The sequence below is a fragment of the Camelus dromedarius genome, chromosome 29 (genome assembly GCF_036321535.1).
Source record: "Camelus dromedarius isolate mCamDro1 chromosome 29, mCamDro1.pat, whole genome shotgun sequence".
Taxonomy (NCBI): Eukaryota; Metazoa; Chordata; class Mammalia; order Artiodactyla; family Camelidae; genus Camelus; species Camelus dromedarius.
This window is the reverse complement of record NC_087464.1, coordinates 15,815,263-15,841,665: the sequence shown is the minus strand read 5'-3', so window position 1 is coordinate 15,841,665 and position 26,403 is coordinate 15,815,263. Positions and strand designations below refer to the sequence as shown.

General features: G+C 43.7%; 1 protein-coding gene across 1 annotated transcript in view; it reads right to left on the bottom strand.

Moving 5' to 3' along the window:
* The window catches only part of ABHD2 (abhydrolase domain containing 2, acylglycerol lipase), an 89,805-nt gene that overhangs the window by 52,595 nt on the left and 10,807 nt on the right, over positions 1–26,403 (bottom strand). The window contains exons 2-3 of the mRNA XM_010986734.2: positions 14,286–14,390; positions 12,001–12,200 (exon numbers count right to left, since the gene is read on the bottom strand). Of these exons, the coding sequence (XP_010985036.1) occupies positions 12,001–12,194 (194 nt within the window). The 5' untranslated portion in view covers positions 12,195–12,200; positions 14,286–14,390. The remainder of the gene's footprint in view (positions 1–12,000; positions 12,201–14,285; positions 14,391–26,403) is intronic.

The following is a 26,403-nucleotide window of genomic DNA, read 5'->3' as shown; positions in this document are numbered from 1 at the left end:
ACCGATTTAACCCAGTACATGATGGGGAGTGTTAAGGACTGAATGTTTGTGTCATATGTTCCCCCCTCCCCCAACGTGATGTTTTTTGGAGGTGGGACCTTTGGGAGGTATTTAGGTTTAGATAAGGTTGTGAGGGTCGAGCTCCCATGATGGGATTAGTGTCCTTAGAGGAGGATGAGAGGCCAGAGCTTTCTCTTTCTCTCTCTCTCTGCCATACAAGGGCACACTAAGAAAGTGGCCATCGGCAGGCCACGAAGAGGGCCCTCACCAGGAAACAAATCGGCAAGCACCTTGATTTTGAACTTTCCAACCTCTGGAACTATGAAAAATAAATATCTGTTGTTTAAACAACCCAGTCGACAGTATTTTGTTATAGCAGCCCAGGCTGACTAAGACAGGGGGTTTAAGGTTCTCCAAGAGTGGGGAAGTTTCTGAACATCCAATCTGAGTCAGGGACTGGGCTGGTCACATTTCTCACTGAATCTTCACGACACTTCTGAGCGATTGTATCACCCCCATTTTACAGATGAGAAAAACAGAGTCTTGATTGGCTTGGTATCACAAAGTCAGGATTAGCAACAGATATCTGATTTCTGTCCAGAGCTTTTCTTATTAGGGTTAGGAGATTCATCAGCTCCCTCAACTGTAAATTAAAACAATTAAACATCTTTGCGTCTGTTCTTTCCTGTCTGATCAACTGTCAGAATGTTATATCAAATCATGTTTCTCCAAACTGATAATTGAATTTGTTGGAACTTCTCTTCAGTGTTCTTCACATACTTTAAACAAAAAACATTTCTTTGATTTTACATGTTTTTCACAACTGCAACCAACTCCTTTATGTTAGTGACGTTTTTTTTTTTTTCTGCAGGAGATCCATCTGGAGGGTAATTAATTTATTATTCACATTTGATTATTTCACGATGAGGCCAGAATGTTAATAAACTCATTCTGAATCTCTCCCCAAAGATAATGAGACCCAACAGAGTCATGACTGTGAGTGAGCACAAGAGGTTGGAGTGGCTTCTGGAAAGGGGAGAGGTGTCTGATTTGGGGAAGCAGTCTCATCCTACTTTAATGAGTGAGAATAAATTAATCAGCGGTCGGGGGGTGGGGTGGGGGGAACACTGGGAGCAAAGCTTTGTGGCAGCTCCAGAAGTCAGAAAACTGACTCAGGCCTTCATATATGTGTGTGTGTGCGCGCGTGCATGTACGTGCACAACCTTGTGTGCACACAGAGGTGAGGAAGCAGGGAAGGGGCAGAACCCTTTGGAGTTTAGGGAACATTTTGTAGACGCTTATCCTGGACCCTGAACTGTCAGAGCCTCCCCTTCATTGACCTTGAACCCAGGAATCTTGCTGCTCCTACCATAGACCCCTTTGGTTCCCTTTGTGGCCTCTCTTCCATCATCCAGCCTAGCTGACCTGAAGCCAGCAGGTCTTTTGTGAGCCCACCCCACTGGGCCTCACCCTCCTCCACTAGGACACAGCCCCCCGGGAGCCCCTTCTTTGCAGGAGGCCAAGATGTGGAGGAGATCCTGCACCATGTCACACCAGTGCTGGTGTGGAGGCAAGGCTGAGGCTGGGAGACATCATTAGCCTTGGAAACAAACATCTTGGGCCTTTTATCTCAAAATGGCAAGTAGCTTATTCAGCTTCCCCAACACCCATTAACAGGCTCATCGGAAATACGCTTTGAACACAGCATTTTTCCCCACCAGAGGCAACTGCTTCTCCCCAGCTGTCACCCAGTACATTTTCACTGTTGCTGCTAGATGCTCTATTCCTGAACTGCAGGATTATGCACAGGAAAATTCCAAGGCAGAGGCTGTTTGGTTTCCTCCAAAATGACCCAAGTGGTCTGAGGAACTGATAGAGAAATCATCTTCCGCTCCTGTAACTGGTTTCTAAGTACAGGACACCGGGGCATCTATGACCCATCGTGTGGCTGTGTAAGCCGCGAAACATGAATGTTAGCGAGGACAAGTTACAACAGAACCACTTAAAAAGAAACCACACTTTTTTGCTTTAAGGAAAAATAAACTCAATTTTAAAGTTCAAAGAAAACCAGTTAAAGCTATTCAGAATTGTATTCAGATGTTAAATATATCACATCCAATTATCTTCCTGTTCACAAACTGCGTATAGCACTGGTCACAGTCCTCTGTACACAGAAGGAAGGAGGCACAGTCCTCTCTCCTTATGTATAGTGCGACCTGGTTTTGACATAATGCTTTACGTGGGCTTGTAGTTTATTACGAGGCTCTAGGGTTCCACTGACAAGTGCCGTCCATTAAAGAACTAGTCCTGGCGAGAGGCAGTCAAGTACTAGTTACTTCGCTAGGAGACTGTATCACAGTCTGGCACCCAAGATGCTAAACTATACCCCACTGCCCTCCGCCACCTCACCTTTCTTATTGCTAAATCAGGGATTGGAAAAAATTGCCTATGCTGACCAAACAGGACCTTTGTTTTGTCCCTGTCTCCATGGTCACCCCTCTCCTTCCTGGAGGACATGCATGTAGATGTCTGCACTTTGCTCAACCACTCTTGGCAAACACCAGGCCAACATCACCTCAGGCCGGGGCTGAGCAGCAGGGAAGATGAGAGCTGAACTATCACATCATACCTGATACTATTCCTATGGGGGGGGGCAGTACTAGAATAGTTAAATGTGAAGTTCTGGATTATCTACATGAAATGCCCTTTTAAGAGCACTTAAACCAAGAGATTACTATAAGAATTAAAATGTTAACATTCAACCTCGGCTCATATCTTGCCTTTCTTTGATGTGCAGAAAAGAATCCACAATGACGTAAGAACAATGACGTTAGAAAAAAAGATGGGTTCTTAAAATATTTAATGAAAAATACGCTTCTTTGTCAGTAATTATATCTATCATTACTAATACCCCACACTCAAAACCTGGCTCTATTCCTGTTCCCAGGGAACTCACGGTCATGAGAAGGAGATAAGTACAAAAGTGTATAATGCTCTTTACAGCTCAGAAGACGAACAAATGAATTTGCACTGGAAAACTCAGCATTGCAAACATGCTAATTCTCCCTAAATTATCTATAAATGTAACAGAGATGCAGTAGAAAATAACAGAATTTTCATATCTGTAATTAAACAAGCATTCTAAAGTTCATATGGAAAAATGAACCAGCTGTAATAGCCAAGGAAATTATGAAAAGAAGAGTAGTGACGGGGTACCAGCACCAGCTCTACTGCCCACAGTAAAACTTACTAAAAAGCTACACATCTGCTAATGGTATATATTCAGGATTATCAACAGAATGGAACAGACTGGAAAAATGCCTAAATACATCCAGGAAATTTAGTGGGAGAAAAAGGTGGCATTTCAGTAAATGGGGTAAAGATGGCTTGTTCAATAAATGATGTTGGGCAATGGGTAGCCATCCAGAAAAAAATTAAGTTGGAGCCACACTTCACACCAGGACAAATTCAAGAGAGATCAAACATTTCAAAAGAGAAAATGAAAGCATACGCGTGCCGCAAGAAAGTTTGGGTTTTTTAAAATAATTGTACAATGAAGAAGACCTTTCTAAGGAAAACAGAAATCCCAGAACCCAAAAGAAATGATCCAAAGATTTGACTATGCAAATGTTAAAAAAAAATTCTGCATGGCAAATACTACCCTGGGCAAAGTCACAAGACAAATGACAAACGGAGAACAAATATTTGCAACTCATACCACAAAGGGCTAATCTCCCTAGTCCATAAAGAGCTCTCTCAGATGCTTCTGAAAAGACCAGCAACCATCACAAAAATGGCAGTGGCTACCAATAGGCAGTTAAGAGAAAAGGAAATAAAAATAGCTCTTAAATGTAAAAAGGATGCGCAGCTTTTTCCATACGAGAAATACAAATTAAAACCACAGTGAGAGAATACTTTTTACCTATCAGATTGGCAAATGTCAAAGAGTAGCAGAACCCTTAGCAAGGTTTGGGAGAAACAGCACTCATTCTCTCGGTGATTGTGGGGACAGGCTTGAGGGCACTGTTAACACAATGTTTTGTGCACATCCTCTTTGACCCAGCAATTCCACTTCTGGGAGTTTATCCTACACAGACACGTGTACATTATGATGCAAATGCAAAACTATCTGTTGCAGCATTGTGAAAGCAAAAGGTTAGAAATAAATGAAACCTCCCTCCAGAAGACTAATTAAACAAATGATGGTCCATTATGGAATCCCATGTAGCCAAGACATACATGGAGGAAGCTATTCCTACATTCATATGGATGAATCTCTCAGCGGTATTTCATACAGAAAAGCAAAGTACAGAAGAGTATACAGCATGCTACTCTGTGCAATAAAAGGAAAAGAAGTATGTGTGAGTGTGTGTGTGTGTGTGTGTGCATAATTGTTGTCGCATAAAATATGTCTGGAAAAATAGTCAAGAAACTGGAAACACTGGTTGAAGGGAACTGGATGGTGGCTGGGGGAGTCTTTTCACGGGAATGTAACCTGTATTTTAAAAAATAAATATAAGCTATCTAGGGGTTAAGGATGTTTATGACATACTTAACTATTATAAACTACTCTGATTGACCTAACAGCCTGCTGATGGTAAGAGTAACACTGAAGGAGAAAACAAAGTCACAGACTCTCCTGGTTAATGAGAAAACTACTGGGAAAATGCAGACCCTGCTTTTTGAGCAGAAATGTAAACGGAAGGAAATGATGCAGCTGCCCTGGAGCTTTCAATAAGAGGAACACAGTTCCAAAAAGCTGAAAGAAGCCACTGTTGATGGCTGTGGGTTAGCCCTGTTAAAACAGCAGCCCTTTCCTATGGCATGAGAACAGAAAAATATTTCCTCAAAAAGTCAACAACTCCACCCTTGTGACAGCTCACAGCAACTTAGGCACTAAACCTTCATCCCGGTCCACACGACAAGAGAGCATCACAAAACCATACAGATAAGCATATTCTAGAAAGTTCTGCTAAAGCAACACACACCTATAAAAACCTCACTATCTGATGGCAGAAAACAGTGAGTAACAGAGGGTGACCAACGCATCCCCGTTTGTCTGGTACTTCCCTGGTTTTAGCATCAAAAGTCCCATATTCTAGGAAATCTGTTGGCCCTGGGAAAACCAGGATGTTTGGTCAGCCCAGCAACAGAGGACAGGATCCCAAGTTTAGCAATTCAACTTTCTCACCTTGACAGTTTTGGTTTGGGCCATGTCATCAGAAACACAAGCAATTTTAAGATGAAGTCACCTGAAAATGTGACCTCACTGAAGCTAACTATCAATCATCAGTTTCCGCAAAGACTATTTTAGGTCTTTTATCTTTCAAGAAGTCTCTTGCAATGGAAGTTTCCCAACAAAGGTGCTCTGAAGGTCTGGTGCCTACATAATAAGTATGTTGGAGTGCTACAGATCCACTTGTCGATTGTTAATGGGTAAACCATTAACACAAGCATCTAAGGAAATATTTGCACAGTTCTTAAAATGGGTAAAATGAGGTCAATAGAATTAAGATTCTTGGCAATTAGGAGATTATCCTATAAAAAGGACAAAGCTTTAGTGTTCAGCCAAGGAGGAAAGGATCTAAATCTGATCTGGAATGTCTCTGTGAGCAAGATGGAATTAAGAATTTAAGCCCAAGATAATGAAATTCTTTTCAACTTTAACTCACTATAAATAAGCTGTGCTGGCTCCAGACTTTCTACCCAGGAGGTGCCTAGGGGTGGCCATCTGACTGAAAGGGAGTATGCAAAGCTGCATTTGCATGGTGTTTTACTTAAGACTCAGAAAACACCAATTGTCCATATCCAAGACCCTTGCCCTAGCCTCCCCTTTGGCACTGCCACTGCAAACAGACAGTAAAATAAAAAGGAGGCAAGAGAGGAAATGGGAGGCAGAAGAGGAGTTTACATACTGAGTCCTTTGCTCTTCAGATCAGTAAAGTAACTCCATATAGTGCACTGTCAGAGCGATGTGAATTCATGCATTTCTGTAGAGTACTTCTAATTATTTAATATGTCCTTGGTACACTAGGACAAAATAGTCTATCTTGCATATATATACATATACGTATATGTACTTACATATATAGGATCAGGCCTTTATTTGAGACAAAGAAAAGAAAAATGAAAATTACTGTTAGGAAGTGAATATGTATGACTGCAATAGAGAGGGAATTGGTATTATTTGAGAGAAAAATCAAAAGTAGATTTGCTCTGACTTATCAGAAATAATTAGGAAGCAGAGTTGCACAGAAACCAACAAAAAAGTGCCCCTAGAAAATTTCTACAATGAAAAAGTTTTTAAAAAAATGATCCTTTTTCAATACCTCCTAACAATGAAGTCTCAGAGAAGTAGAGCCTCAAATGTTAATTAACCAAGAGTAATGGATGACTACTGGCAGGAAACTAAAGATCTGGACTCATTCTGATGGGAACAACATTTCAATAGGATTCCTGTCTGGAGTTCATACTCTGGCGAGTGAGGAGAGAAATAGAAAAACCACAGAAGATGAACCCATTATGATCTATGGAAAGGTCACGGGGTTTCTGCCATTCTCTGATGAGTGTCTGAAGCAACTTCAAAGAGGAAATGCTCAGAGAGAGCACCACGGGATAGGTGAGTCAACTCCTATTTTTGACTTGGTGTTGGAATGGGTGTGACGCTCTTCTCCAAGTTTCAGGTCTCTCTCAAACCCACGGAGAACAATAACATCCAGTTCTTATTAATCCTGGTAGCAGCTGGTTGCAGAAGAAAGCTGTTATGTTTCTGTCTCTGGGGAAGAGAGAACCCACAAGCATGTGGCTGAGAAACTGATTCCCTTCTCCAGACCCTGTAGGGGCTCACAAGTGTCTCCTGCGTCCAGTAAAAACACCTCAGCTCTCTGCTTTTGTGCTTGTCTACTAGCTTAGCACTCCATCATATTCCTCCTAAATGCCTTCATCTTTAGCTGTACCACGATCCACACCCACAAACCTGCTAATGAACGAAAAAGCAGAAGCCTGGTTTCCCACAGGGAATATGTACATTATAATAGAAGGCTTCCAGAGATGGGCCACCTGCTACCCATCTTTGCTTTCTAACCAGGACCTGGTGATGGAAACTTCAGCGAGGCCCAAGGGAAGGGCAGAGGCTGCAAACTGCACCTTAAAGCATCTACCTGGGGTTGCCCTAATTTAAGACCAAACAATCAATCCATCTTCTTTCAGAAACAGCATAGTGACTTCCTAATAAACAAAATTTGAACAGAGCCAAAGGTACACCTGATTCCCTGGAGTAGCAGTACCCTGGAGCAGCACTGACAGCATAAGCTGGAGACAGTGTGGTTTCTTTTGCTCAAACACATGGCATTCGCCAAAATGGGAACATCTCACATCTTCACCTGTCTATGGAAAACAAGAGACAGAACAGCACATTTAAGATTTGGAACCGCTAGGGATCCTGTTCCGTCTGGTCGAGAGTATGGCTTTTGATTTGGGGTCCATGTACTTCACTGATGAAGAAAAGAGACAGATACAAATCCCTGTAGAACAGGATGAATTGTGCTAAATGGACACAGAAGATACATGCTGGGGGGGCATGGGTAGGAGGATGGGAGAGGGGCTCGTTCTGACCAAAGAGGAGTGGGAGGAAGTCAGGGAAGGTTTCTCAGAATAGAAGCTACTTAGATACAGGATAAGAGACATTTTGATGGAGAGAGAAAGAAGGGATTTGGGGGAGCTGGGGGTGAGAGCCTCAGGCGCAGGCACTTAATGGGCCATGGGAGAATGCCGTGGGTGGTGAGGCTGGGCTGGGGTCACACTGTAATGCCCTGGGTGCTGGACTGCTTGAGGAATCCAACTCAAGTGGTTCTTGACAGATGGGTGGGTCAGAGTCAGACTCCGGACAGCCCTATAAAGCCCAAGGGAGTGGCAGTTACACAGGTGAATATGTTTGTAAAAGGCTCTGAGCTGTATACTTAAGGCTTGTGAATTTTACTATATGTAAACAATAGGTCAAAAAGGGTCTTAAAAGAACAAAAGCCCAAGGGAGCCCATGTCCCCTCGTCCTAGAGCATGGGGGATGAGAAGAGTTAGGAGAGGGCAGATACACAAGAAAACCCTTCTCTTTGGGTTCTTGTCCTTACCTTGTAGCCAGGGCCCCCAACCCCAGGGTCCTTCCTCTAAGAAACTCTTCCAATGCGTGGTGACAAGGCAGTGGTCCTAGACTCGGGGGATGTCAGTGCTGAAGGGCACTGCAGGAGAGCTGCCTCTTTCATTTTACATAGAAGGAAACCAAGGACCAAAGGGCCTGTTGCTTGGTTCAGGGTTCCGTGGCTAGTTTAGAAGACGACCTCGGTTTGCATCCTAATCCACATTTCAATTCAAGGCTTTTTCTCCACACCACTACTGCCAATAGCCATTAGGAAATGTGAATGGTTTACAGAATTCTGAAGCTGTTAAAAATCAAATCAAATGTTAGAAGATAATGGAGTAATGTGGGTAAATGTCCATGGCATGCTAAGGGTTAAAGCAGGTTACTAAATGCTGCCTACGCCACTGATTTTATTGGGGGAAGGTATATGCAGCAGAAAAAACCCCACAGGGACGATGACCAAAGTACTAATGGTATGTTTCTCTGAGAAGGAGATTTATAGGTGACTTTTGTGTGCTTCACTTTATTTTCCATTTCAAAAAAAATAAAAGAATATACATTCAATTTTTTTCTTCAGGAAAAAAAATGGAGATCTGTATCATCATCTAGATTTTCTCATAATTCTGATATGAGCTTCTAGTCTGCTTGTTTCACTGAAAGCAAACACCTCCTGAGAACAACAGAAAAAAGAATCACTAGGTAAATATTGATCTGTTGCTAAGTGAACAAGAGACGCATCATCCCATCTAAGACAAGTTTTCCTCTTTGAAATGAATTGAAAGATTCATTTCTAATGTATCTCTGGATAGATGATCTCAAAACAGACTTAGAAACTGACTTTAAAGCTGAAAGGAGGGAAAAAAATCCCTCTTCTCCTAACATGTTTTCAGTGTTCACCTTACACCAACTTTTTTTCTATACGAGAACAGCAAGAGGTTATGTTCTGATTCCGCACATAAACTGTAATAACCGGCCGATTGCAGTCAGGGTTGCTGAGTAACACATCAGCTTGTTGTAAAGCTATTAACTGAAATTTCTAGCCTAGATGATTGTTTATGAAGGTGGCAGATAGGCTTCCTCTAGGAAAAAAAAAATCTTCAAAGTCCCAGGAGAAGCACTTTTATCCCTAACAGATGTGTTTCCTGCCCTCAGCTTCAGATATATGGGAGGCTGTTACAGATCTCTGCCACCCAGAGAAAGAACATCAAGGACAGTGGCTTCCGACAGAGTGATTAAAATAGAACAAGGGTCCTACAGGAATCGGAAGGCCACTCTGGCGCCAGTCCTGCTAAGGACTCATCGTGGGCTGGCCCCTTACTGCTCTCTGCCCCACGTCTCTCACCTGCACCCTGAGAAAGGTCTCTGTCCCCCTCCCTGTGGAAAAGATGGAAGCCAGTTCGGGGGTCAGACTTGAGTTCAGTCTCCCTTTCTGATACATCCTCAAAATGAGAGGAAAAATGAATCCAACCTCAAAGTTGTTAAGAGGACTCAACAGCATAACACTTCTGAGAGATAACTCAAAATTTTAAATGCGGTGATGTGCAAGAGTCACAGGAAAACATTTTGGTGATAACGTGACATGAATGCAGGATAGTTTTTCCCCCAATTAGACTCTAAATTAAAAAAAAAAAGAAGTTAGTTAAAAGATGGATGGGGAAAAAGTGAGTCCTTTTGCCCTTTAATAATCGTTTGTCACAATCAAGTCAGAAAACATTTAGCTGCTTAAGCATGTTACAGCGCGCTCTATGAGGGCTGGTCCTCTGCTTGACGGCACAGGTCTTGGAATTACATAGTTTATGGGGAATCTGTCCCTTCACAGCCACCTTCAATCCATGGCAGAGTCCTAAACATGCCTCAGCTCTGCCTTTAGCCTAGGCTGACTTCCACCCTCCCTAATTTGGGTTTCACTAGGAAGAGGGGTGGCCACTGGTTAATGTAGGGGCTGAGGGGTTGGCCAGAGCCATGGGGTCCCAAGGAGACTCTGCAACCAAGGACGCACTTCCATACCAGGAGGGTGGGTGGGGGCCGTTGCAACAGAGATCATGTGGTGTCAGGCCAGTGCCATAGGCTCATCAAGAAAGTGTGCCAGGAAGGGGAAAAGGCAAAGAGAAACTATCAGACTTATGTTTCTGGGTTATATTTCAAAGGAAAAGAAGAGGTAAAAAAAAAAAAAACAAAAACCTGCCAAAATCAGCTTTTTTTTTTTTCTAACACTTTGTACAATTAGTATAGAATCAAATTTTGTGTGACATTTTTCCAGAGCCTGCACAGGAGCAGTCTCCCCAGGGCTTCCTCTAATTACTCAGGAACCAATGCTGGCTGGAAACTTGTATTCATCTGTCTATAATCTTGTAGGGCTTTTAATGCCTTGGTTTTCAAAAGCTCTCTATGAGAGAAGACCCAGGATCTGGGTCTAGCAGGGTCCCCCTCAATCTGAAAGTAGCTGCAAAGGTTCCTTGCCAGTCCAGATGAGTGAATTATCTAAATTAAGTACTGAAGAAAAATGCTGGACAATTTTGAAAACATACAGATTCTGTGCAGACTCTTTAGGGAGGAGATTTTCACTGCAAACATGCTTAATAAGAAGACCATGCGCTTGTCTGATGACTGTGGAACCTACTGTAATGTAAAGTCCCCTCAGCAGGGGTGGCTCCAAACCCAATATGATGATACTTCTACTGTACGTGGTGTTAGGCAATATGACTGAGTTATATCTCTCTCAACTCGACAGTCACTTTTTGGGGGGTCATGGCATTATTGTTACAACTATAAGCAAACTGTACACAAACACCCCAAACACCCACAGTCCACTGCTCTTCATCCTTGGCTAACTGCATATAAAAATTAACTAGACAACCAAATAGGGCAAAGCAAGAGCCCAAACTCTCAGATGCCTGTGCTGCCTGTTTGCTCTTAGAAGAAAATCATTCACCCAAATGAGGGGGTGAGAGGTTATACCGGGATAGAGGGAAGTGCTTCTGCTACTGTCCACCGGGTATTAGAAACCCTGTTAGGTGCTCAGGGGACACAGTTTGGATAAGAAAGCTCTCCGAGCAGCTTCTGTCTGTGAAGGCAGACCTAGCAGAAGGAAATAAGCTTGAAGAGGCACAAGCGAGGTGAAGGAGCAATGATGAGAAAGGAGGAATGAAGTCAGATCCGGGAGAGCATGGAATGCTTCAAGTGAGAGGCTCGGCCCCAGCCCTGAAGGAAGACGAAGTTATTCAGGAGACGTCAATGGGGGAAAATTTCACAACGCTTCTCCTGAAAACAGTATGTGTCCGTGGAATGCAGGTTTCCTTTGTTTTACAATGATGGTTTCCTCTGTCAGAAGCAGTGCTCACACCTGCCACCTCCAAAATATAGACCTGGGGCTCCTGCAGGGAAATCTGGTTCACTCGGAATGAAAACATTCTCTTTAAGTGGGGTTCTCTGAGCTAAAGTTCAGTATAGCTTTCAATAAGGCAGATGGAGAGTATCCCACTGATAAGCCTGTGCTTTTTTTAACTTATTATTTTGGGTCAGGAGGGTTTCTTTATCTTAGAATTGGCAACAGAGCATTTGCTAAAGGGCTAGAATACTGTCCGAATTTTCTGTCTCTACCTAAAAAGGACTACTGTTTTCTGCAAAGTCCTTGTCACAGATGATGACACCACACCGTGGAGAAAGGGACGTTTCCAGGCAACAAAAATCTGATTCTGTCTCCTACCCGCCAGGATTCAAATGCCAGACTCCTCCTGAGACTGTGGCTATTTTCACACCAATGCCACCACTTTACACAGATGCCTTGAGGCCACCTTGTGAGAAGGTTCTTCGCTGAACACTGCACAGGTCAAACAGATCAGGAGGTGGGTATGAGGTCTACTCACTCTTTGGTCAGAAGAGGACAGGACTTGAGCAGAAAGCGCGAGAGCCCCGAGTCCTGGAAGTAGAGGTCAGGCGGGGCTGTGGGGCTCTTCAGATTCAAACACCGGACGATCACGTACAGCACAGCGGCCACGGCAGCCAGCTTCACCCCGTCAAACACGGCCGGGAGCTCGGGGGTCTCCAGCATGGCATTCATCTTGATCTAGGGAGCAGGGGTACACGTCTAGGTTTAGCAGCATGTGGGGAGGGGAAAAGCCCATCACACTAAGAGACAAAGCCCACGATGGCATGTCATGCTCCAGATGTGTGCACAGAAGCCACCCAGGCAGATTCCCATTGGCGCCTTAGAGCCGCCAACAAACTGGCAACAGCCCAAATCACAAACGGTGCTGGGCATTGATAAACTGGGCTGAGTGTTATTTTTTTAATCTTATGAACATTTATTTCTAAGATAAGCAAACTGGAAAATACTGAGAATAGTGTTGCGCTAAGAGCAGGAGAAAGAAGTCCAGTCAGAGAGGTACGAGTGGGACCGGGAGGGCCTGCTTTTATTTCTGTTAACAGGCAGCCTCGAATCTCTGTAGACTTAACCCGCACCTGGTGCACCAGGTGTGCGTGAGGTGTTGGGTTGACAGCCTCCGACAGAGACGTGAGGTGGGGCTGCTGTTGCCACGAGGTGTGGCTGTACTGCCTGCTGGCCCCACCTCTGTTTTCAGAGCTGGAAGGGCCTGACTCAGCCATCTGCCCCCATGGAGGCAGCTCTGGTGCTGGAGTCAAGTTCAGACTCAGCCCAGGTCCCAGTGGTCCTTGCTCCTGAGGGTGGCAGACAGTGTGAAATGGAATTTGGCCAATTTTTTCCCCCACTGAAGGCACCTGACTGTAGCCATTAGTCCAAAATTGGACTAAAAGTGAACCAAATTCAACTGCTAGACCAAAAGTAAAAACTGGAGTACAGAAAATGTATATGCATATCTGGATTTTCATTCTTTTAGGTAGCTTTATCTTGTACACAAAACACACACACACACACCCCCAAACCCCACCAAACATATACAAGCAAATGTCGACAAGTAACAAAAATCCAGTCTTTTCCTTGCTGCACGGCAGAAAAACAGAACATCAGCTGTTACCCTAGAAGTCAGGGAAACCACAAGCTAACAAAGAGGAGAAAATGGTAACTCTGGCAGCCACGGTAGCTATGGCAACAGCTTCCCCTGGAATGGTTTCAAGTAGCCTCTGCTAAAAACAGTCAGCACGGGAACTCTGGTGGCCAGCAGTGCAGACAGAACAGACAGGACAAAGCAGTCTCTCAAAAACATGTTTGGGGCATAACCACATGAACTCCCTTGAGACCTACAGCCAGGCCAGGGAGGTCTCAGAAGCCCTTTTCTAAAATCAAGGTGAGTCTGGCAAACACTGGACCCAAAAGCACTGCAGATGACCTTTGGCAGGGGTTCCCAACTCAGTGAGGAAAGGCAATCAGAGATCCCAGTTCCTTAACTCCTCATCCGGGCAAGAAAATAATTTTGAAAAATTTATGTGGCATAATTTAGAATCAAGGCTGGACCTCAGAATATGCTTTTCAGCCGTATGAACCTTTGAGCCTTTATTAACTGATGATTTCCTTAAAACTTAACTTCTGGGGACATGTCACCTCACTCCTGGGGCCATGTCCCCCCAAAGCTGGCTATTTATAAACCCCTAAAACAAAGATTTTTAACTTGGGGTCTGTGGGTTCCCTATGGGATCCTGGGGTCCAGGAACCTCCTGAAATCATACATGAAAGGGTGTGTGTATGTACAGTTTTCTGGGGAGAGGATCTGCAGGTTTAGTCAGATTCTCCAAGGGGCCTGTGACCTAAAAAAGTACACAGCACCACACTCAAAGATGCTCCACGGGTTCAACCCGTGGCCCATGTCCTCATCTCTCCAGAGCCCTGCCACCCATGCTTGCCAAACCGATGAGAAACCAATATCCAAGATGACATAGCTTGTTAATAAGGATTCTTAAGTGTAGTGAGGGAAGGGCCCAAACCAAAATCTAGCAGGAATTCCAGCTTCTCTGACTTGATGCTGGTGATAAGGAACTGAAATAGACATCGTTCTTGACCCCTTTCTTACAAAGAGCAGAGGAATGAGCTGGGTGGCTTTACCAGTTTCCGGGCCAGTCTAGAGAAGCCTAATTGAATTAAAAACATAAAGTAAGTCCCTCCCTCCCGACTTGTACTTAACTAATGTAAGGGAAGGTGGGGAGAAGAAGCAAAAACCCATGTCTTGGCAATACATACCTGTGTCGCCTGTTCCTCTCCACTGCCAATAAGAACTGATCTTGAAGAGTCAATTGTGTGGCTGGGCTGGTCAGGGCAGATCTCTTCTTGGAATTAATCTAAAAGCTGGAAAGATTGGATGATGATGTTTTTAAGGTTGAGAAGGAAGCAATTTAATGGCAATATAAGCACAGTCAAAGTTTTTCTGCATTCAACATCTTTAGGGAAAAAGACAATTTCTTTAGTTAACATGTGTGACACACTCTTGGCCGTTTGGACGGACCTGCTGGGGGAAGCCTTTGTGAATCCAAGGACCGAGAGGTACTTTGTGGTTTGCACGACGAGTTACCTGCTGCGTTCAGAACTCTGGCTAAAGCACACTGACCCCGCTTTTCCCCTTTATCTCATAACAGAATCTTCAGACATGCCTGACAGGTACCATCTCTGTGTGACCAGTGAAATAGCTCAAGCCAGGTTTATGTCAAGACAGCAGGCAGGTGACTTGTTCCATCCCTTCCAAACATACAGCAGTGACAGAAGAAAAACTTGAGCTGAGAAAAGTAAAAGGGCACAGATGGGCTCAAAAACTGTAGTTTCAGAAACAGAAGAGAACTGAAAGTCATGGGTTGGGGAGCCGAATCACCTGCAGGGTCTTGTCCATACAGGGGGCATCTGGAGGCTGCTCAGTGTGAGACGGGGAACCACAGCCGGGCCCACTGGGCTGAAGATCTATGGCTTCCAAAGAAGCAGAGGAAACAAAAAAGAGAAAGGGGGAGAGAGAGCGAGCCAGTGTTTATAGCACTTTCTATGTGCCAAGCTCTGCTCTTTAGACTTTGCATATACTAATGCATTTAGTAGTACCTCTGAGGTAGGAACTACCATCATCCCCATTTTACAGATGAGGAAACTGAGGCATAGAAAACTTGAGTAACTTGCCCAAGGTCACACAGTTAGCAGGCAGAGAAACCAAGATTCATATCAGGCTCCAGGAATCCTCCTATGCTGTGCTACTTGAAAGTAGGAAAAGTAAAAGAGAGAAACAAGAAAGAAAATGGATGGTACAGAAAACCACAAATGAGACATCAAAAGTTTGCTCAAAGTCATACGGCTGTAAAATAGGAGGGTTGGTATGCAAGGCCAATTTTTTTCGATTCCAGCACACCAAAATGATTTAAAAGGAAAATAAAAGCCAGTTAAAGAGGAGATTCAATTAACCTTCAGAGTAGCCTTGCTCAACTTCAATTTTTGATTATTCCTTCCTATTCTGAGACAAATTAGCCACAGAGGACCAGGCTTTGTTGAGGTGGGGACTAAACAGTGATGTATCCAGCCGCATCACAAGCCACTTGACCTTTCCAGGGCTCGGCTGCCAACTAAACAATCAGGGATGTGCCAGATCAAAGATCTTAGACTGGCAGCCCACAGGGCAGTGTTGTATTTGGCTGGCACTTTAAAAAACTGAATTTATTAGCTTCCAAGTTATAAACACCAGATTTTCAGATAAAAATCTGGATTTCTGGTTTCTCTTGCAAAAAAAAAAAAAATCAGAAGATTTGGCAAGATTTTGCCAGCATTCTCACATGGCAGCAGGGAATGAAGCTGAGTGGGGCTGCCCCCTCTACGCAGGCCATGCTCTCTCCAGGTTGCCACAGTCCCCACCACTCCCTATCATGGTCCTCAACACTGACCCCTGGCCGAATTAAACATTGATGGTACCTGAATGGTCCCCGTAGGCATGGAATATCCAACCCCTTGAGAAATTTATCTAAGGCAGCCTTGGATAAGTCTGTATTGACTGAAAATTCAAAATACACACTTTCAGTATATGTATAAATGAGAAATTAATAAAAAAAAGAATAACAGAAAGGCAGAGTAGCAAATAACAAGATACAGTATGTTTTAATTTACTGATATTTGCATTGGTGTTTATTTACACCTTTATCCTTCCTACAAAGTATTTGAGATAGCTTCCACAAAACGCTGAACAGACATTCACAGAGAGATTCAGAAATGCAGCTGACTGCTGACGGCTTCCCAGGAAGGAATCTCTCCTTCTTTCTTCACAATAGAAACCTGGAAAATGTGCCTACTTGGAAAAAAAACTACAGATCCCAGGCTTCCTTGCAGGAAGGCGAGTCTGTGTGAGTAAATGTGGGCTAATTCTAGAAGGGCTTTCTGGGCAGATGCCTTAAAAGGCAGGGAGTTAACTTTTCTTCTGCCCTTTTGCCTGGAATGCAGGCAACATGGCTGCAACTCTGACAGCCATCCTGGGCCATGAATTGACCTTGAAGTAACCTGAGGAGCCACATTAGGAGGACAGCAGAAGAGAAAGACAGAGGCCTGGGGTCCCTGATGATTCCATGGAGCCACCATGTCAGACCTGGACTGCCTGTTTCTTTTATATGAGAGAATGAAACCTTGCACGTTTAAGCCAGTTATTTCCAGACTCCTTTAGTCTGTAATTTCTAATGACACAGAAGGAAGTACTATCTCCCCAAATCTTTATGGATGCTACACTGGCTGGGTTATTATTAGAACATAGGCAATTTTCCTTTTCTTTTCCAAAATTCGTAATGACTACACATATTTTTATTACCAAAAAAGCTTTAAAATAGCAACTAACAAAATCTAAAAAGAATTTAAGAAACTCTGGACAAGGAAAATCTCTGTGTCAAGATATACAACAATTAAGCATAGGATTTAGCCTAGAATGTATCTGAGATTTCTGACTGCCAGGGGGAAAAGGGAAACCTAGTCAGACCTACGGTTCTCCAAAATGCAGAGCTCACAGGTATTATGTTCTTCTCATCCAGAGAAAGCACAGCAGATACTCAGGGAAAACAGGGCTTTCCTGGCACAGATTTATTGAAAAAAACAAAAACCAAAAAACTCTGCAGGCCTTTACATAAGGGGACCTTGAGTGACGTGATAGGCAGTGTCCTCCTATAACTTTTTTAATAGCAAATGCAATAAAGAAATAATTTCAACTCCTGAAAAATGCCAAGGGTTTAAAATTGAATTCAATTCATAAAGGTAATCCTATGAGAGGTTTCTAAGTATTAGAAATATACAGCCCTGATCCAAGTTTGCACTGAAGTCCTGAGGACTGGGGCAGTTCTACTGCATGTCGTTAGGGCCACCTCCCTTGAACTTGAGCAGGCTTAAGGACCTGATGATCTACTGTGTGCCTGGCACTGTGCTAAGCATTGTGTAGAACCACGATTAAGTACGATTCTCATTTGAACTGGGGAGGAAAGAAGTTTATGTTAAGGCTACATACACTTTAGAAACATGGAGACAAGAATAAATAGTCCATGAAAAAATTAACTGGGAAGGACTTATGGAGCAGCTAGAACTAAAACTGGGCCTTAGAGAAGTATGGGATTTAGAAGAGTAGTACATAAGCGTGTGTGTGTGTGCGTGTGCGTGTGTGTGTGTGTGCGTGTGTGTGTGTGTGTGTGCGTGTGTGTGTGTGTGTGTGCGCGCCTTAGGACCCAGGCTCTTCTGGACCCCTCCTTAGGTACCTGCAGAGATGGTCCAAATGCATGAAGATGGGATGTGGACAACCAAGGTGGCCTCCCCGGGGGAGGAGATGGCCCTTCCTGACCTGGAGCACGCTCCCTGGGGGCTCCTCACAACACCTCACTGACTGTAACCAGTCCAGGCAAGTCTGAGCAAGTTAAAAATCACTCACAATCAGCTAAGGCAATTCTGCCCCAGGACATTAACTCTGCCCTGCTGAGAATCAGTCTTGTGGAATTTTCAAAACTTTTCAGCTGCTTACAAAACTCCTTGGCCAACCATGTGTCTGCTGGGCTCCCCTGCATGTAGAAAGGGAGCATATTGGCTTAAGAAGCGTCCGATGGGGATCATCTAATTCATGGCTCATATTCTGCAGCTGGGGAAACTAAGACTAAGGCCCAAGAGGCACAGCCCCCTCCATCCATCCCTACGGGCTGTGTGACAGCAAAACAGGTCCAACTGCAGGGGCTTCAGATCCCTCCAGCCCTACAGGTGGGATTTATCATTGGAGGGAGCTGTATCTGGAGGCTGCGTATTCAGGCCATCGTGGTGCAAAATCCTGAGTACATACAGTGTAGGTCTCTGGCTGTCCTCCCTGCCTTCAGAATACAAGGAGTGCATTTATCCCACTGAAATTCTGACCACTAATGAGCAGTCGGTAGGGAGAAACTGAGTCCATGGAAGCACCCTGCTCCCCAACCACTTCCTCTCTAGCTTCAACATCTATTGGGGCTTCTTGCTTAACCCAGTCCACAGCCTGATGGTTACAAACTCCCCAACTCCTCCATGAAAGAAAAAAAAAACTGTGTGTGCATGCGCACGCATACTATATACATTAAACCAGGAATTAACTGACAACTGTAGAATAAAACTCTTGATACTCATTTTACTTTATGGTGTTTTCTTTCCAAGTTCGACCTGTCACTAAAAATTAATGTTCTGAACTTGTTCCAGACATCACAAACGTTGCTTCTATTGTACTATTGTGTGTGCCCCCTCTCCCTTTCTGGGCAGGTAAAATCCAGTTAAAATGAACGTCAGGCGGCCTAGGGCTGGGGATGTGGAAGACAAAGGAAACATCTCACCCCACCTTACCTCCGTCTCCACGACGGGCTGAGCTTACTGTGTACCTGATCAGTGCTCCTCACCCGGCGAGCCCCACCCTTCCCAGCTCCCACCACTGCCATTCTATGAGTGGGATTTAGGGGCTGTAAATGATGGTTAAAATTCCATTTTCGTCTCTACAGTAATGAAGAAATCCAAGGTGCTGCCAAAGGCCCAATAGTAAAGGAAGTTTCAGTATTGCCCTCGGTCTTTGAGATGTGCTCCACTGGCATCTCCACCAGTGTGAAGGCCGGGGCTTCTCACTGCTCTCCAGTGACTAAGGGTGTTATTTTAACGAGGCACAGATCTGCGAGATGCCCCAGTCTGGGGGTTCTGAGACCTGGGTCCTAGTGCCTGCAATACCCCTTCTTAGCTGGTGACCTTGAACAAGTCACTTAAACTTTCTGGGCCCTAAAGAACTCATTTGTAAAATGAGAGGATTAGATTAGAAATAGATGATGCCAAAAGCCTCTCTCAGCTCAAAATTTCTGAGATTCTAGGGTTAGAGTTGCAGTCCTCGGCTAAAGAGAGCAGGAAATGCTTTCTCTGAGCTCTGTAACAGAAGATAGCCCTGTTTTCCAGTCTACTTAGTGGAACATTAAACAAAACTCCTAAGAACCAATAGCCCTGAGGGCCTTTGTTCTTCCTTCAAATAAGTTAAATAGTTATAGATTTTTCAGCTGTGTCATTTATGCCCATAATTCTGTCATATTCATGCCACCTCCATGAGTGAGTGATGATTTCAGCTTTGGAATATTAATGTTCATTGAAAATCTAAAACTTAGAGGGTGAAGAAAAGAGACAAAACCAAGCAGAGACTTCGAACACAGAAAATTTCATTACCCAGTATTGTAAGATGAATATTGTTCCCCCAAAATTCATGTCCACCTGGAGACTGTGAATGTGACCTTATTTGGGAATCAAGTCTTTGCAGATGTGATCAAGTTAAGATGGGGTCATACCAGTCCGAGTGGCCCTTAACTCCACGCCTGGTGTCCTCATAAACAGAGGAATCTGGACACAGAACACAGAGGAGAGGCCATGTGAAGATGCAAGGAAGGACTGGGGTGATGCAGCTCCAAACCAAGAACCCCAAGGACTGTCAGCAACCACCAGAAGCTAGGAGAGAGGCAGGCCCAGACTCTCCCTCAGAGCCCTCAAGAAGGAACCCACCTGCCGACACTTGATTTCAGACTTCTAGCCTCCAGAACTGTAGCAGAATAGGTCCACATTATCTCTCGTGACTCAGCAGTTCCACATCTCTGTCCTTTAGAGGCTGAAGAGACCCTCTGCCACACCTTCTCCAAAGGTGCCTTTGTTACCCAGACAAGATCCAACCAATACAGACTGTAATCAGCTAACAACATGACACCCGCAGGCTACTTGCTAACACCGGACATACTGTACTCTATGCACAAATATTCACTGGCTTAGCCTCTTTGCCTCTGTGGTTCAGCTATCAGGACCATCCTTTCCTCTCCTGTTATCAAGAAAGTGAGGGAGCCCAGAGACCGAGATATTGTGGGGCGGGTGGGGAGGGCCCTCTCTTCCTTACAACCCAGAGGATCTCACTGGCAAGTTTCAATACATATGTGGGTCCCACGGCAAATGCTTCTTAAGGAAGACCAAACCAAAATCCTAAAGGATTTCTCTCTTCCAATTCCAGTCTGGTTGAAGTGGATTTTGATTAGGTTCAGGACCCAGAGTGAGAAAGCCCAATATCAAGTCCTGGCCCCACCAGTCCTGGTGCTTGTCCTTGGGCAAATTTCTTACTTTCTCTGGACCTCATCTGCAAACTGAAGGTGTTAATGCAGAGAATTTTGAAAACAACCCCTGGCATAGAGTAAGAATCTCCAAAATATTAGCTATCCCACCACCACTGTTAAACTCCCCTCCATTTTGCCTTAGTAAATGCCCTAATTGGACGGGTAGAAATTACCACAAAAGATACTCTTTCCCAGCTGAGACAGAGGCCTCATCAACAATGAAATAACTAGAGGATCCACTGCTTGGGCCTCCTCCAACAAGTTTAAAATTAATCCCAGGACACACTCTGGATTCTTCTAACACGGAGCCACATTAGACTTAATAAACTGCTGGATAACAAGCATTCATCATCAAGCTCCATTAACAGTTGCAAGATGTGTTCTTGTTTCTGTGCTAAAAGGGGTCTGATGCGCACAGCCTGGTCCCCTCCTTCTGATACATGCAGATGCCCTCTCTCCTGCCGAAGGGCCCCTCCTTCCCGAGGGGAGACTGTTCCTTCATCCGTACCTCCTTCCTGAAGGGAAATCCACCCTTGCCTGGCCCGGCTCTCCTAGCAAACCTCTTCAATGCCTTGAAATAAAACCCTAAGCCATTATTTCAATGCCTTGAAATAAAACCAGGGGAAAGGGAGTGGGAAGGGATAAATTTGGGAGTTTGAGATTTGCAAATGATAATCACTATATATAAAAATAGATGAAAAACCAAATTTCTTCTGTATAGCACAGGGAACTATATTCAATATCTTATTATAACCTTTAATGAAAAATATGGAAATGAATATATGTATATACACATATGCATGACTGGGACATTATGCTATATACCAGAAATTGACACATTGGAACTGACTATACTTCAATAATAAAAAACAAAACAAAACAAAAACAACAACAATAACAAAAACCCCCTAGGCCGGCACCATAAGCCTCAGGCAGGCATCTGTCCTCAAAAACGGCCTGTGAGTAGTGTCAGGAGGACAGCAGAAGTCCACGGCATGTTGCCGACAAAAACCTCACGTCATCCTAATCTGTCAGCCTTTTTGGTGGCAGTTTAAAGTAGTCAACTCTAAAAGTAGGCAACATGACACCTTTGAGGAGAAAGCAGGGAGGAAAAGGGCCAGTTTTTTCCCCCTTTATCTGCCACTTAACTAAAGAAATCAGAGCTTTTGTAAGAAAAAAAAAAGTCACTCTGCAGACAGGAGAAACAAGCCTGGAGCAGACTGCTAGAACAAAGCCCACCACCTGACTTGAGGTGTTTCTCTGCATTTGATAGGTCCTAGTCTACCCAGAACTGTGCTCTGGGCCAATCTGGGCGCCATTCTGACCTCACAGTGAGATTTAAATTCCTTGGGTGAGCGCCTTTGCCAGCAGCTCACAGAACTGCATCTCAGCACAGCCAGGCTGTTCCAGTCCTGCGTGTCCTTTTTGCAAGGAGAGTTCTGTTGCCTGAGTCTTCAGGGTAACTGGTTTGAAATCCTCCTCCAACCCCGACCTCACCACCTCCAGCCCCAAATGATGGAAAGCCCTGGCAATGACAGGGACAACCTCGTTTTCAAAAGATGCCAAGAGACATTGATTGATTGTTTAATTTTTGAACATTAAGCATCAAGTACCTAGACCCTGTCCTTCAGTAGATCCAACCAGGGAGCAGCCCTGGGGGTTTAGGGCGGGGTTGTGGTGCTGGGACATAGCTGGTGGCAGGAAGACTGAAAGCAAGATCTAGTCCCAAGGCTCTTACAGAACAGGTCCTATAAGGTGAATGGACTGTTGTCCTAAGTCACATACAATTTGGTAAAGAGAAGGGAATTTACAGATAATTAAATGCACTTACGTTAACAACGTGCTTGGCTGTATTCAAACTTAAGATCTTGAAATTGCCTTTTTTGCGCAAACTCACTCATGTGGTAACAGGGTAACAGTTTTATTTAACCATATTCTTCCACAAAGTCATAAGGTCACACACTCCACATGCTGAAATTTCAGAAAATGTCCTACAAGGTTCTGGTAAAAGGAAAGTCACCCTATATGAGAGAATGTGAACCTTATGTTTAAACATCAGAAATGGCTACTAACCCATGGGCTTTCACAAAAGAAAGTCACTAAACTAAAAATAGCTAGAGATTGAGTCACCAGTTAGGCATGCACATTTAATTGAGCACTTCTATATGCCTTTACGAAAATACTGAAAAGGAGCTGGCCTCTCCCATTAGCAAATAGACTTGCTCAGAGAGCAGTGCTTTCTACTGGAGGACAATGGGTAAAGCACTCAATAAAATCCCAAGCAAAATTGTTTTTTCTACCATCAAGAAACCATTGAATCCATACCTGAGAACAAATCCAAAATCCTAAGCCAGGTGTTCCCTCTACAGAGATTCTAGAATTTTCTAATAGGACAGATACCTTAATGGAGAGATTTGATAGCTCTAAACATTGTGTTTAAAAGCACACTGTAATTAAATTTTGTAATATCAAAAGCAAAATCTCAGTTTACCAGAACCCAACAAACCCAAAGCCTAGTTTACTGAAATTTTTAAGAGACAGGTACAACTAAAGAGATGGGCATCTCCAGATTTACTGCACAGAAGACGCTTCTGGGACATATGCTGGGAACAGTAAGGATCCCATTCAGTCTTCTATGTCTGCACACAAGCTTCCAGAAGGAGGAAACTGGGGGATGGGGGCTGGAGGGCAAGACCCAGAGCCTGGCACAGCCCTTGACTGAGGAACCACTGACCCCAAGGAACTTACTAAAGCAGAGAAGGTTTCACCCAGAGCTGCAACAGAAAAGGCCTTACAGCTACCTTCAGTTAACGAGAAAATAAAAATAATCAGGAGTCCCTACTCCTGAGCATTCTGGTGTCCTGAGGGCCCAGAGCCAGATCAGTGCACAGCACTTGGCTAATACACACACTTTAAAGCTGTAATGGGAGCATTACCGCATGTGGCCCTTTATAATTCTGACACTTGCCTTTCACCATGGCAGGCAGCAAGAAGACCCCAGCAACAGGTTAAGCCCCTTGTCCCTCCTCTACAGAGAGATACTTCTGCCCTGGGCAGGGCTGAGCTCCTCTGCTGCTGGCCTCCCCCAGCTCTGTGGCTCTCTGATGATGAATTCTGCTGGCTGTGAGAGCAGTAGCTCCCCTCCGGACTCGGCCTAGAAAGCAGGAAAGGTTCTGGCCTTCCTTTCCTTTCGAGACAGAGAGAAGGTTCTAGGGGCAAGAGCATAGACAGTTTGCATGAATGTTAAGGCATGCTTTACTTATCTCTGTTTTATATACCTCGGGCGCCCTGGGTAGAAGCTGGATCTCCTGCCTGCTTGGAGCAGTAGGCTGAAAGGTCACGTGGATTCCACTGTGACAAGTGCCCTAAGTCCTAGAAGACAGACTCCACCAGCTACAAACAGATAAATACGAAGGACCGATTCACTCTCAGGCCCGTAGGCCAAAAATGAAAGACAGGGTATTGCCAGATAGTCACCTTTTTAAGGGGGGCTGAACAAGCCAGCCCCAATCCTGGGCCTCTGGGAAACCCCCTACTCAGCCTCTGTCATCAGTCCTGAGATTCTGAGAGCTAACCAGACCCTTGCCTCCAGCTTCTAGGTCACAACCCAAGTGGAAGGACCCAGACATGCTGGATTCTGGATGTCAGAAGAGGGAGGGGATCCCTTTTGTGTCTCCACACAACTTGCTTCCAATGGCATCTGGAGTTATTCTCCCCTCTGAGCATGCTGTGCTGTGCAGCTTGGGGCATATCACTTGCCCTCTCTGGGGATTCTGAAGCTTACCCTAAGAGCCCCTATGGTGTAATCAAACGACAGAGATTTTATTTTTCTCTCCTAGTTTTATTGAGATATGATTGACATACAGCCTGTGTAAGTTTAAGGTGTATGGCATAATGATTTGATTACATACATCACAAAATGATCATCACAAGTTTAGTGAATATCCATCATCTCATATAGATACAAAATTAAAGAAATAGAAAAAAACTTTTTCCTTGTGATGAGAACTCAGGGTTACTCTCTTAACTTTCATATATACCATACAGCAGGGTTAATTATACCTATCATGATGTGCATGACATCCCTAGTACTTATTTATCTTATAACTGGAAGTTTGTACCTTCTGACCACCTTCATCCAATCCCCCGCAACCCCCTGCTCTACCTCTGCCTCTGGTAACCACAAATCTGGTCTCTTTTTCTATGAGTTTCTTTCTTTCTTTCTTTTTTTTCCTTTTTCTTTGTTTTTGAAGTCAAATTGACCTACAACACCATGTTAGTTCCTGTTACACAACAGAGTGATTCAATATTTCCATACTTTTCAAAATGATCACCAGGATAATTCTAGTTACAATATGTCACCATACAAAGGTATTACACAGTTATTGATTATATTCCCCACATTGTATGTTTCATAGTTGTGACTCATTTATTTTGCAACTGGAAGTCTGTACTCTTAATCTCTCTCTCACCTCTTTCCTCCCTCCACTCCCTTTCTTTCCAGCAGCCACATGTTTGTTCTCTGTATCTATAACTCTATTTCTATTTTGTTATATTTGTTCATTAGTTTTGTTTTTTTAGATTCCACATGTAAGTGAAATTGTACAATATTTACCTTTCTCTGTCTGATTTATTTCACTTAGCATAATACCCTCAAGGTCCATCCATGTTGTTACAAATGTCAATATTTCATTTTTTATAGCTGAGTAATATTCCATTGTGTATATATGTTAAATCTTATTTATCCATTCATTGACTGATGCGCACTTAGGTTGCCTCCACATCTTGGCTATTGTAAATAATGCTGCAATGAATATAGGGGTGCATATATCTTTTCTAATTAATGGGGGTTTTTTTGATACATACCCAGGAGTAGAAATGCTGGATCATATGGTAGTTCTATTCATAATTTTTTTTGAGGAATTGCCATTCTGTTTTCCACTTGGCTGCACCAATTTACATTCCCACCAACAGTGCACAAGGGTTCCCTTTTCTCCACATTCTTGCCAACACTTGTTTGTTATTTTTTGACAATAACCATTCTGACAGGTGTGAGGTAATATCTCACTGTGATTTTGATTTGCATTTCTCTGATGATTAGCAATGTTGAGCATCTTTTCATGTGCTTGTTGGCCATCTATGTGTCTTCTTTGGAAAAATGTCTATTCAGATCCTCTGCGCATTTTAAAATCGGGTTCAAATGACAAACATTTTAGAATCACAGGACTTAGGTTTGAGTAACCTGGGGTGTACTACCTAAATTTTATGAACGTTTACTTTTTCTTCTATAAAATGGGGTAGGGGAGGTTACATTACAGGCCATTGAGGGAAAGAAGCTGATGAAAGTATGTAGGTTTTAAAAAAAGGTTTATAATTAAAAAATGCAGATATATTCAAGATAAGGCTTATAAAATACTTTGAGCTTTTAGGGGAAATATGCCTCATTACCTATTTCAAGATTATAAAAATGCTGGTTTTAAAGAAACAGCTAGGGAATTCTAAATGTGTGAAGAACATGGGAATTGTTCCCCAGGCAGTCTTGAGCTTGACTTTATCAGATCCTTCTACTAAGGACACTGAAAATCTAGAAAAACAAAAATCCAAAGGCTCTGAGATGAAAAGGGCAGTCTTCTGGGTTCATATATTTTGAGGTCTTAGCTGCATAGATGGCTTTTCCAAGTAAAGAGACAGAAGTAGGTTCACACCCTCAAACGTTCCTGCCTCCCCATGCAGCCAACACAAACATC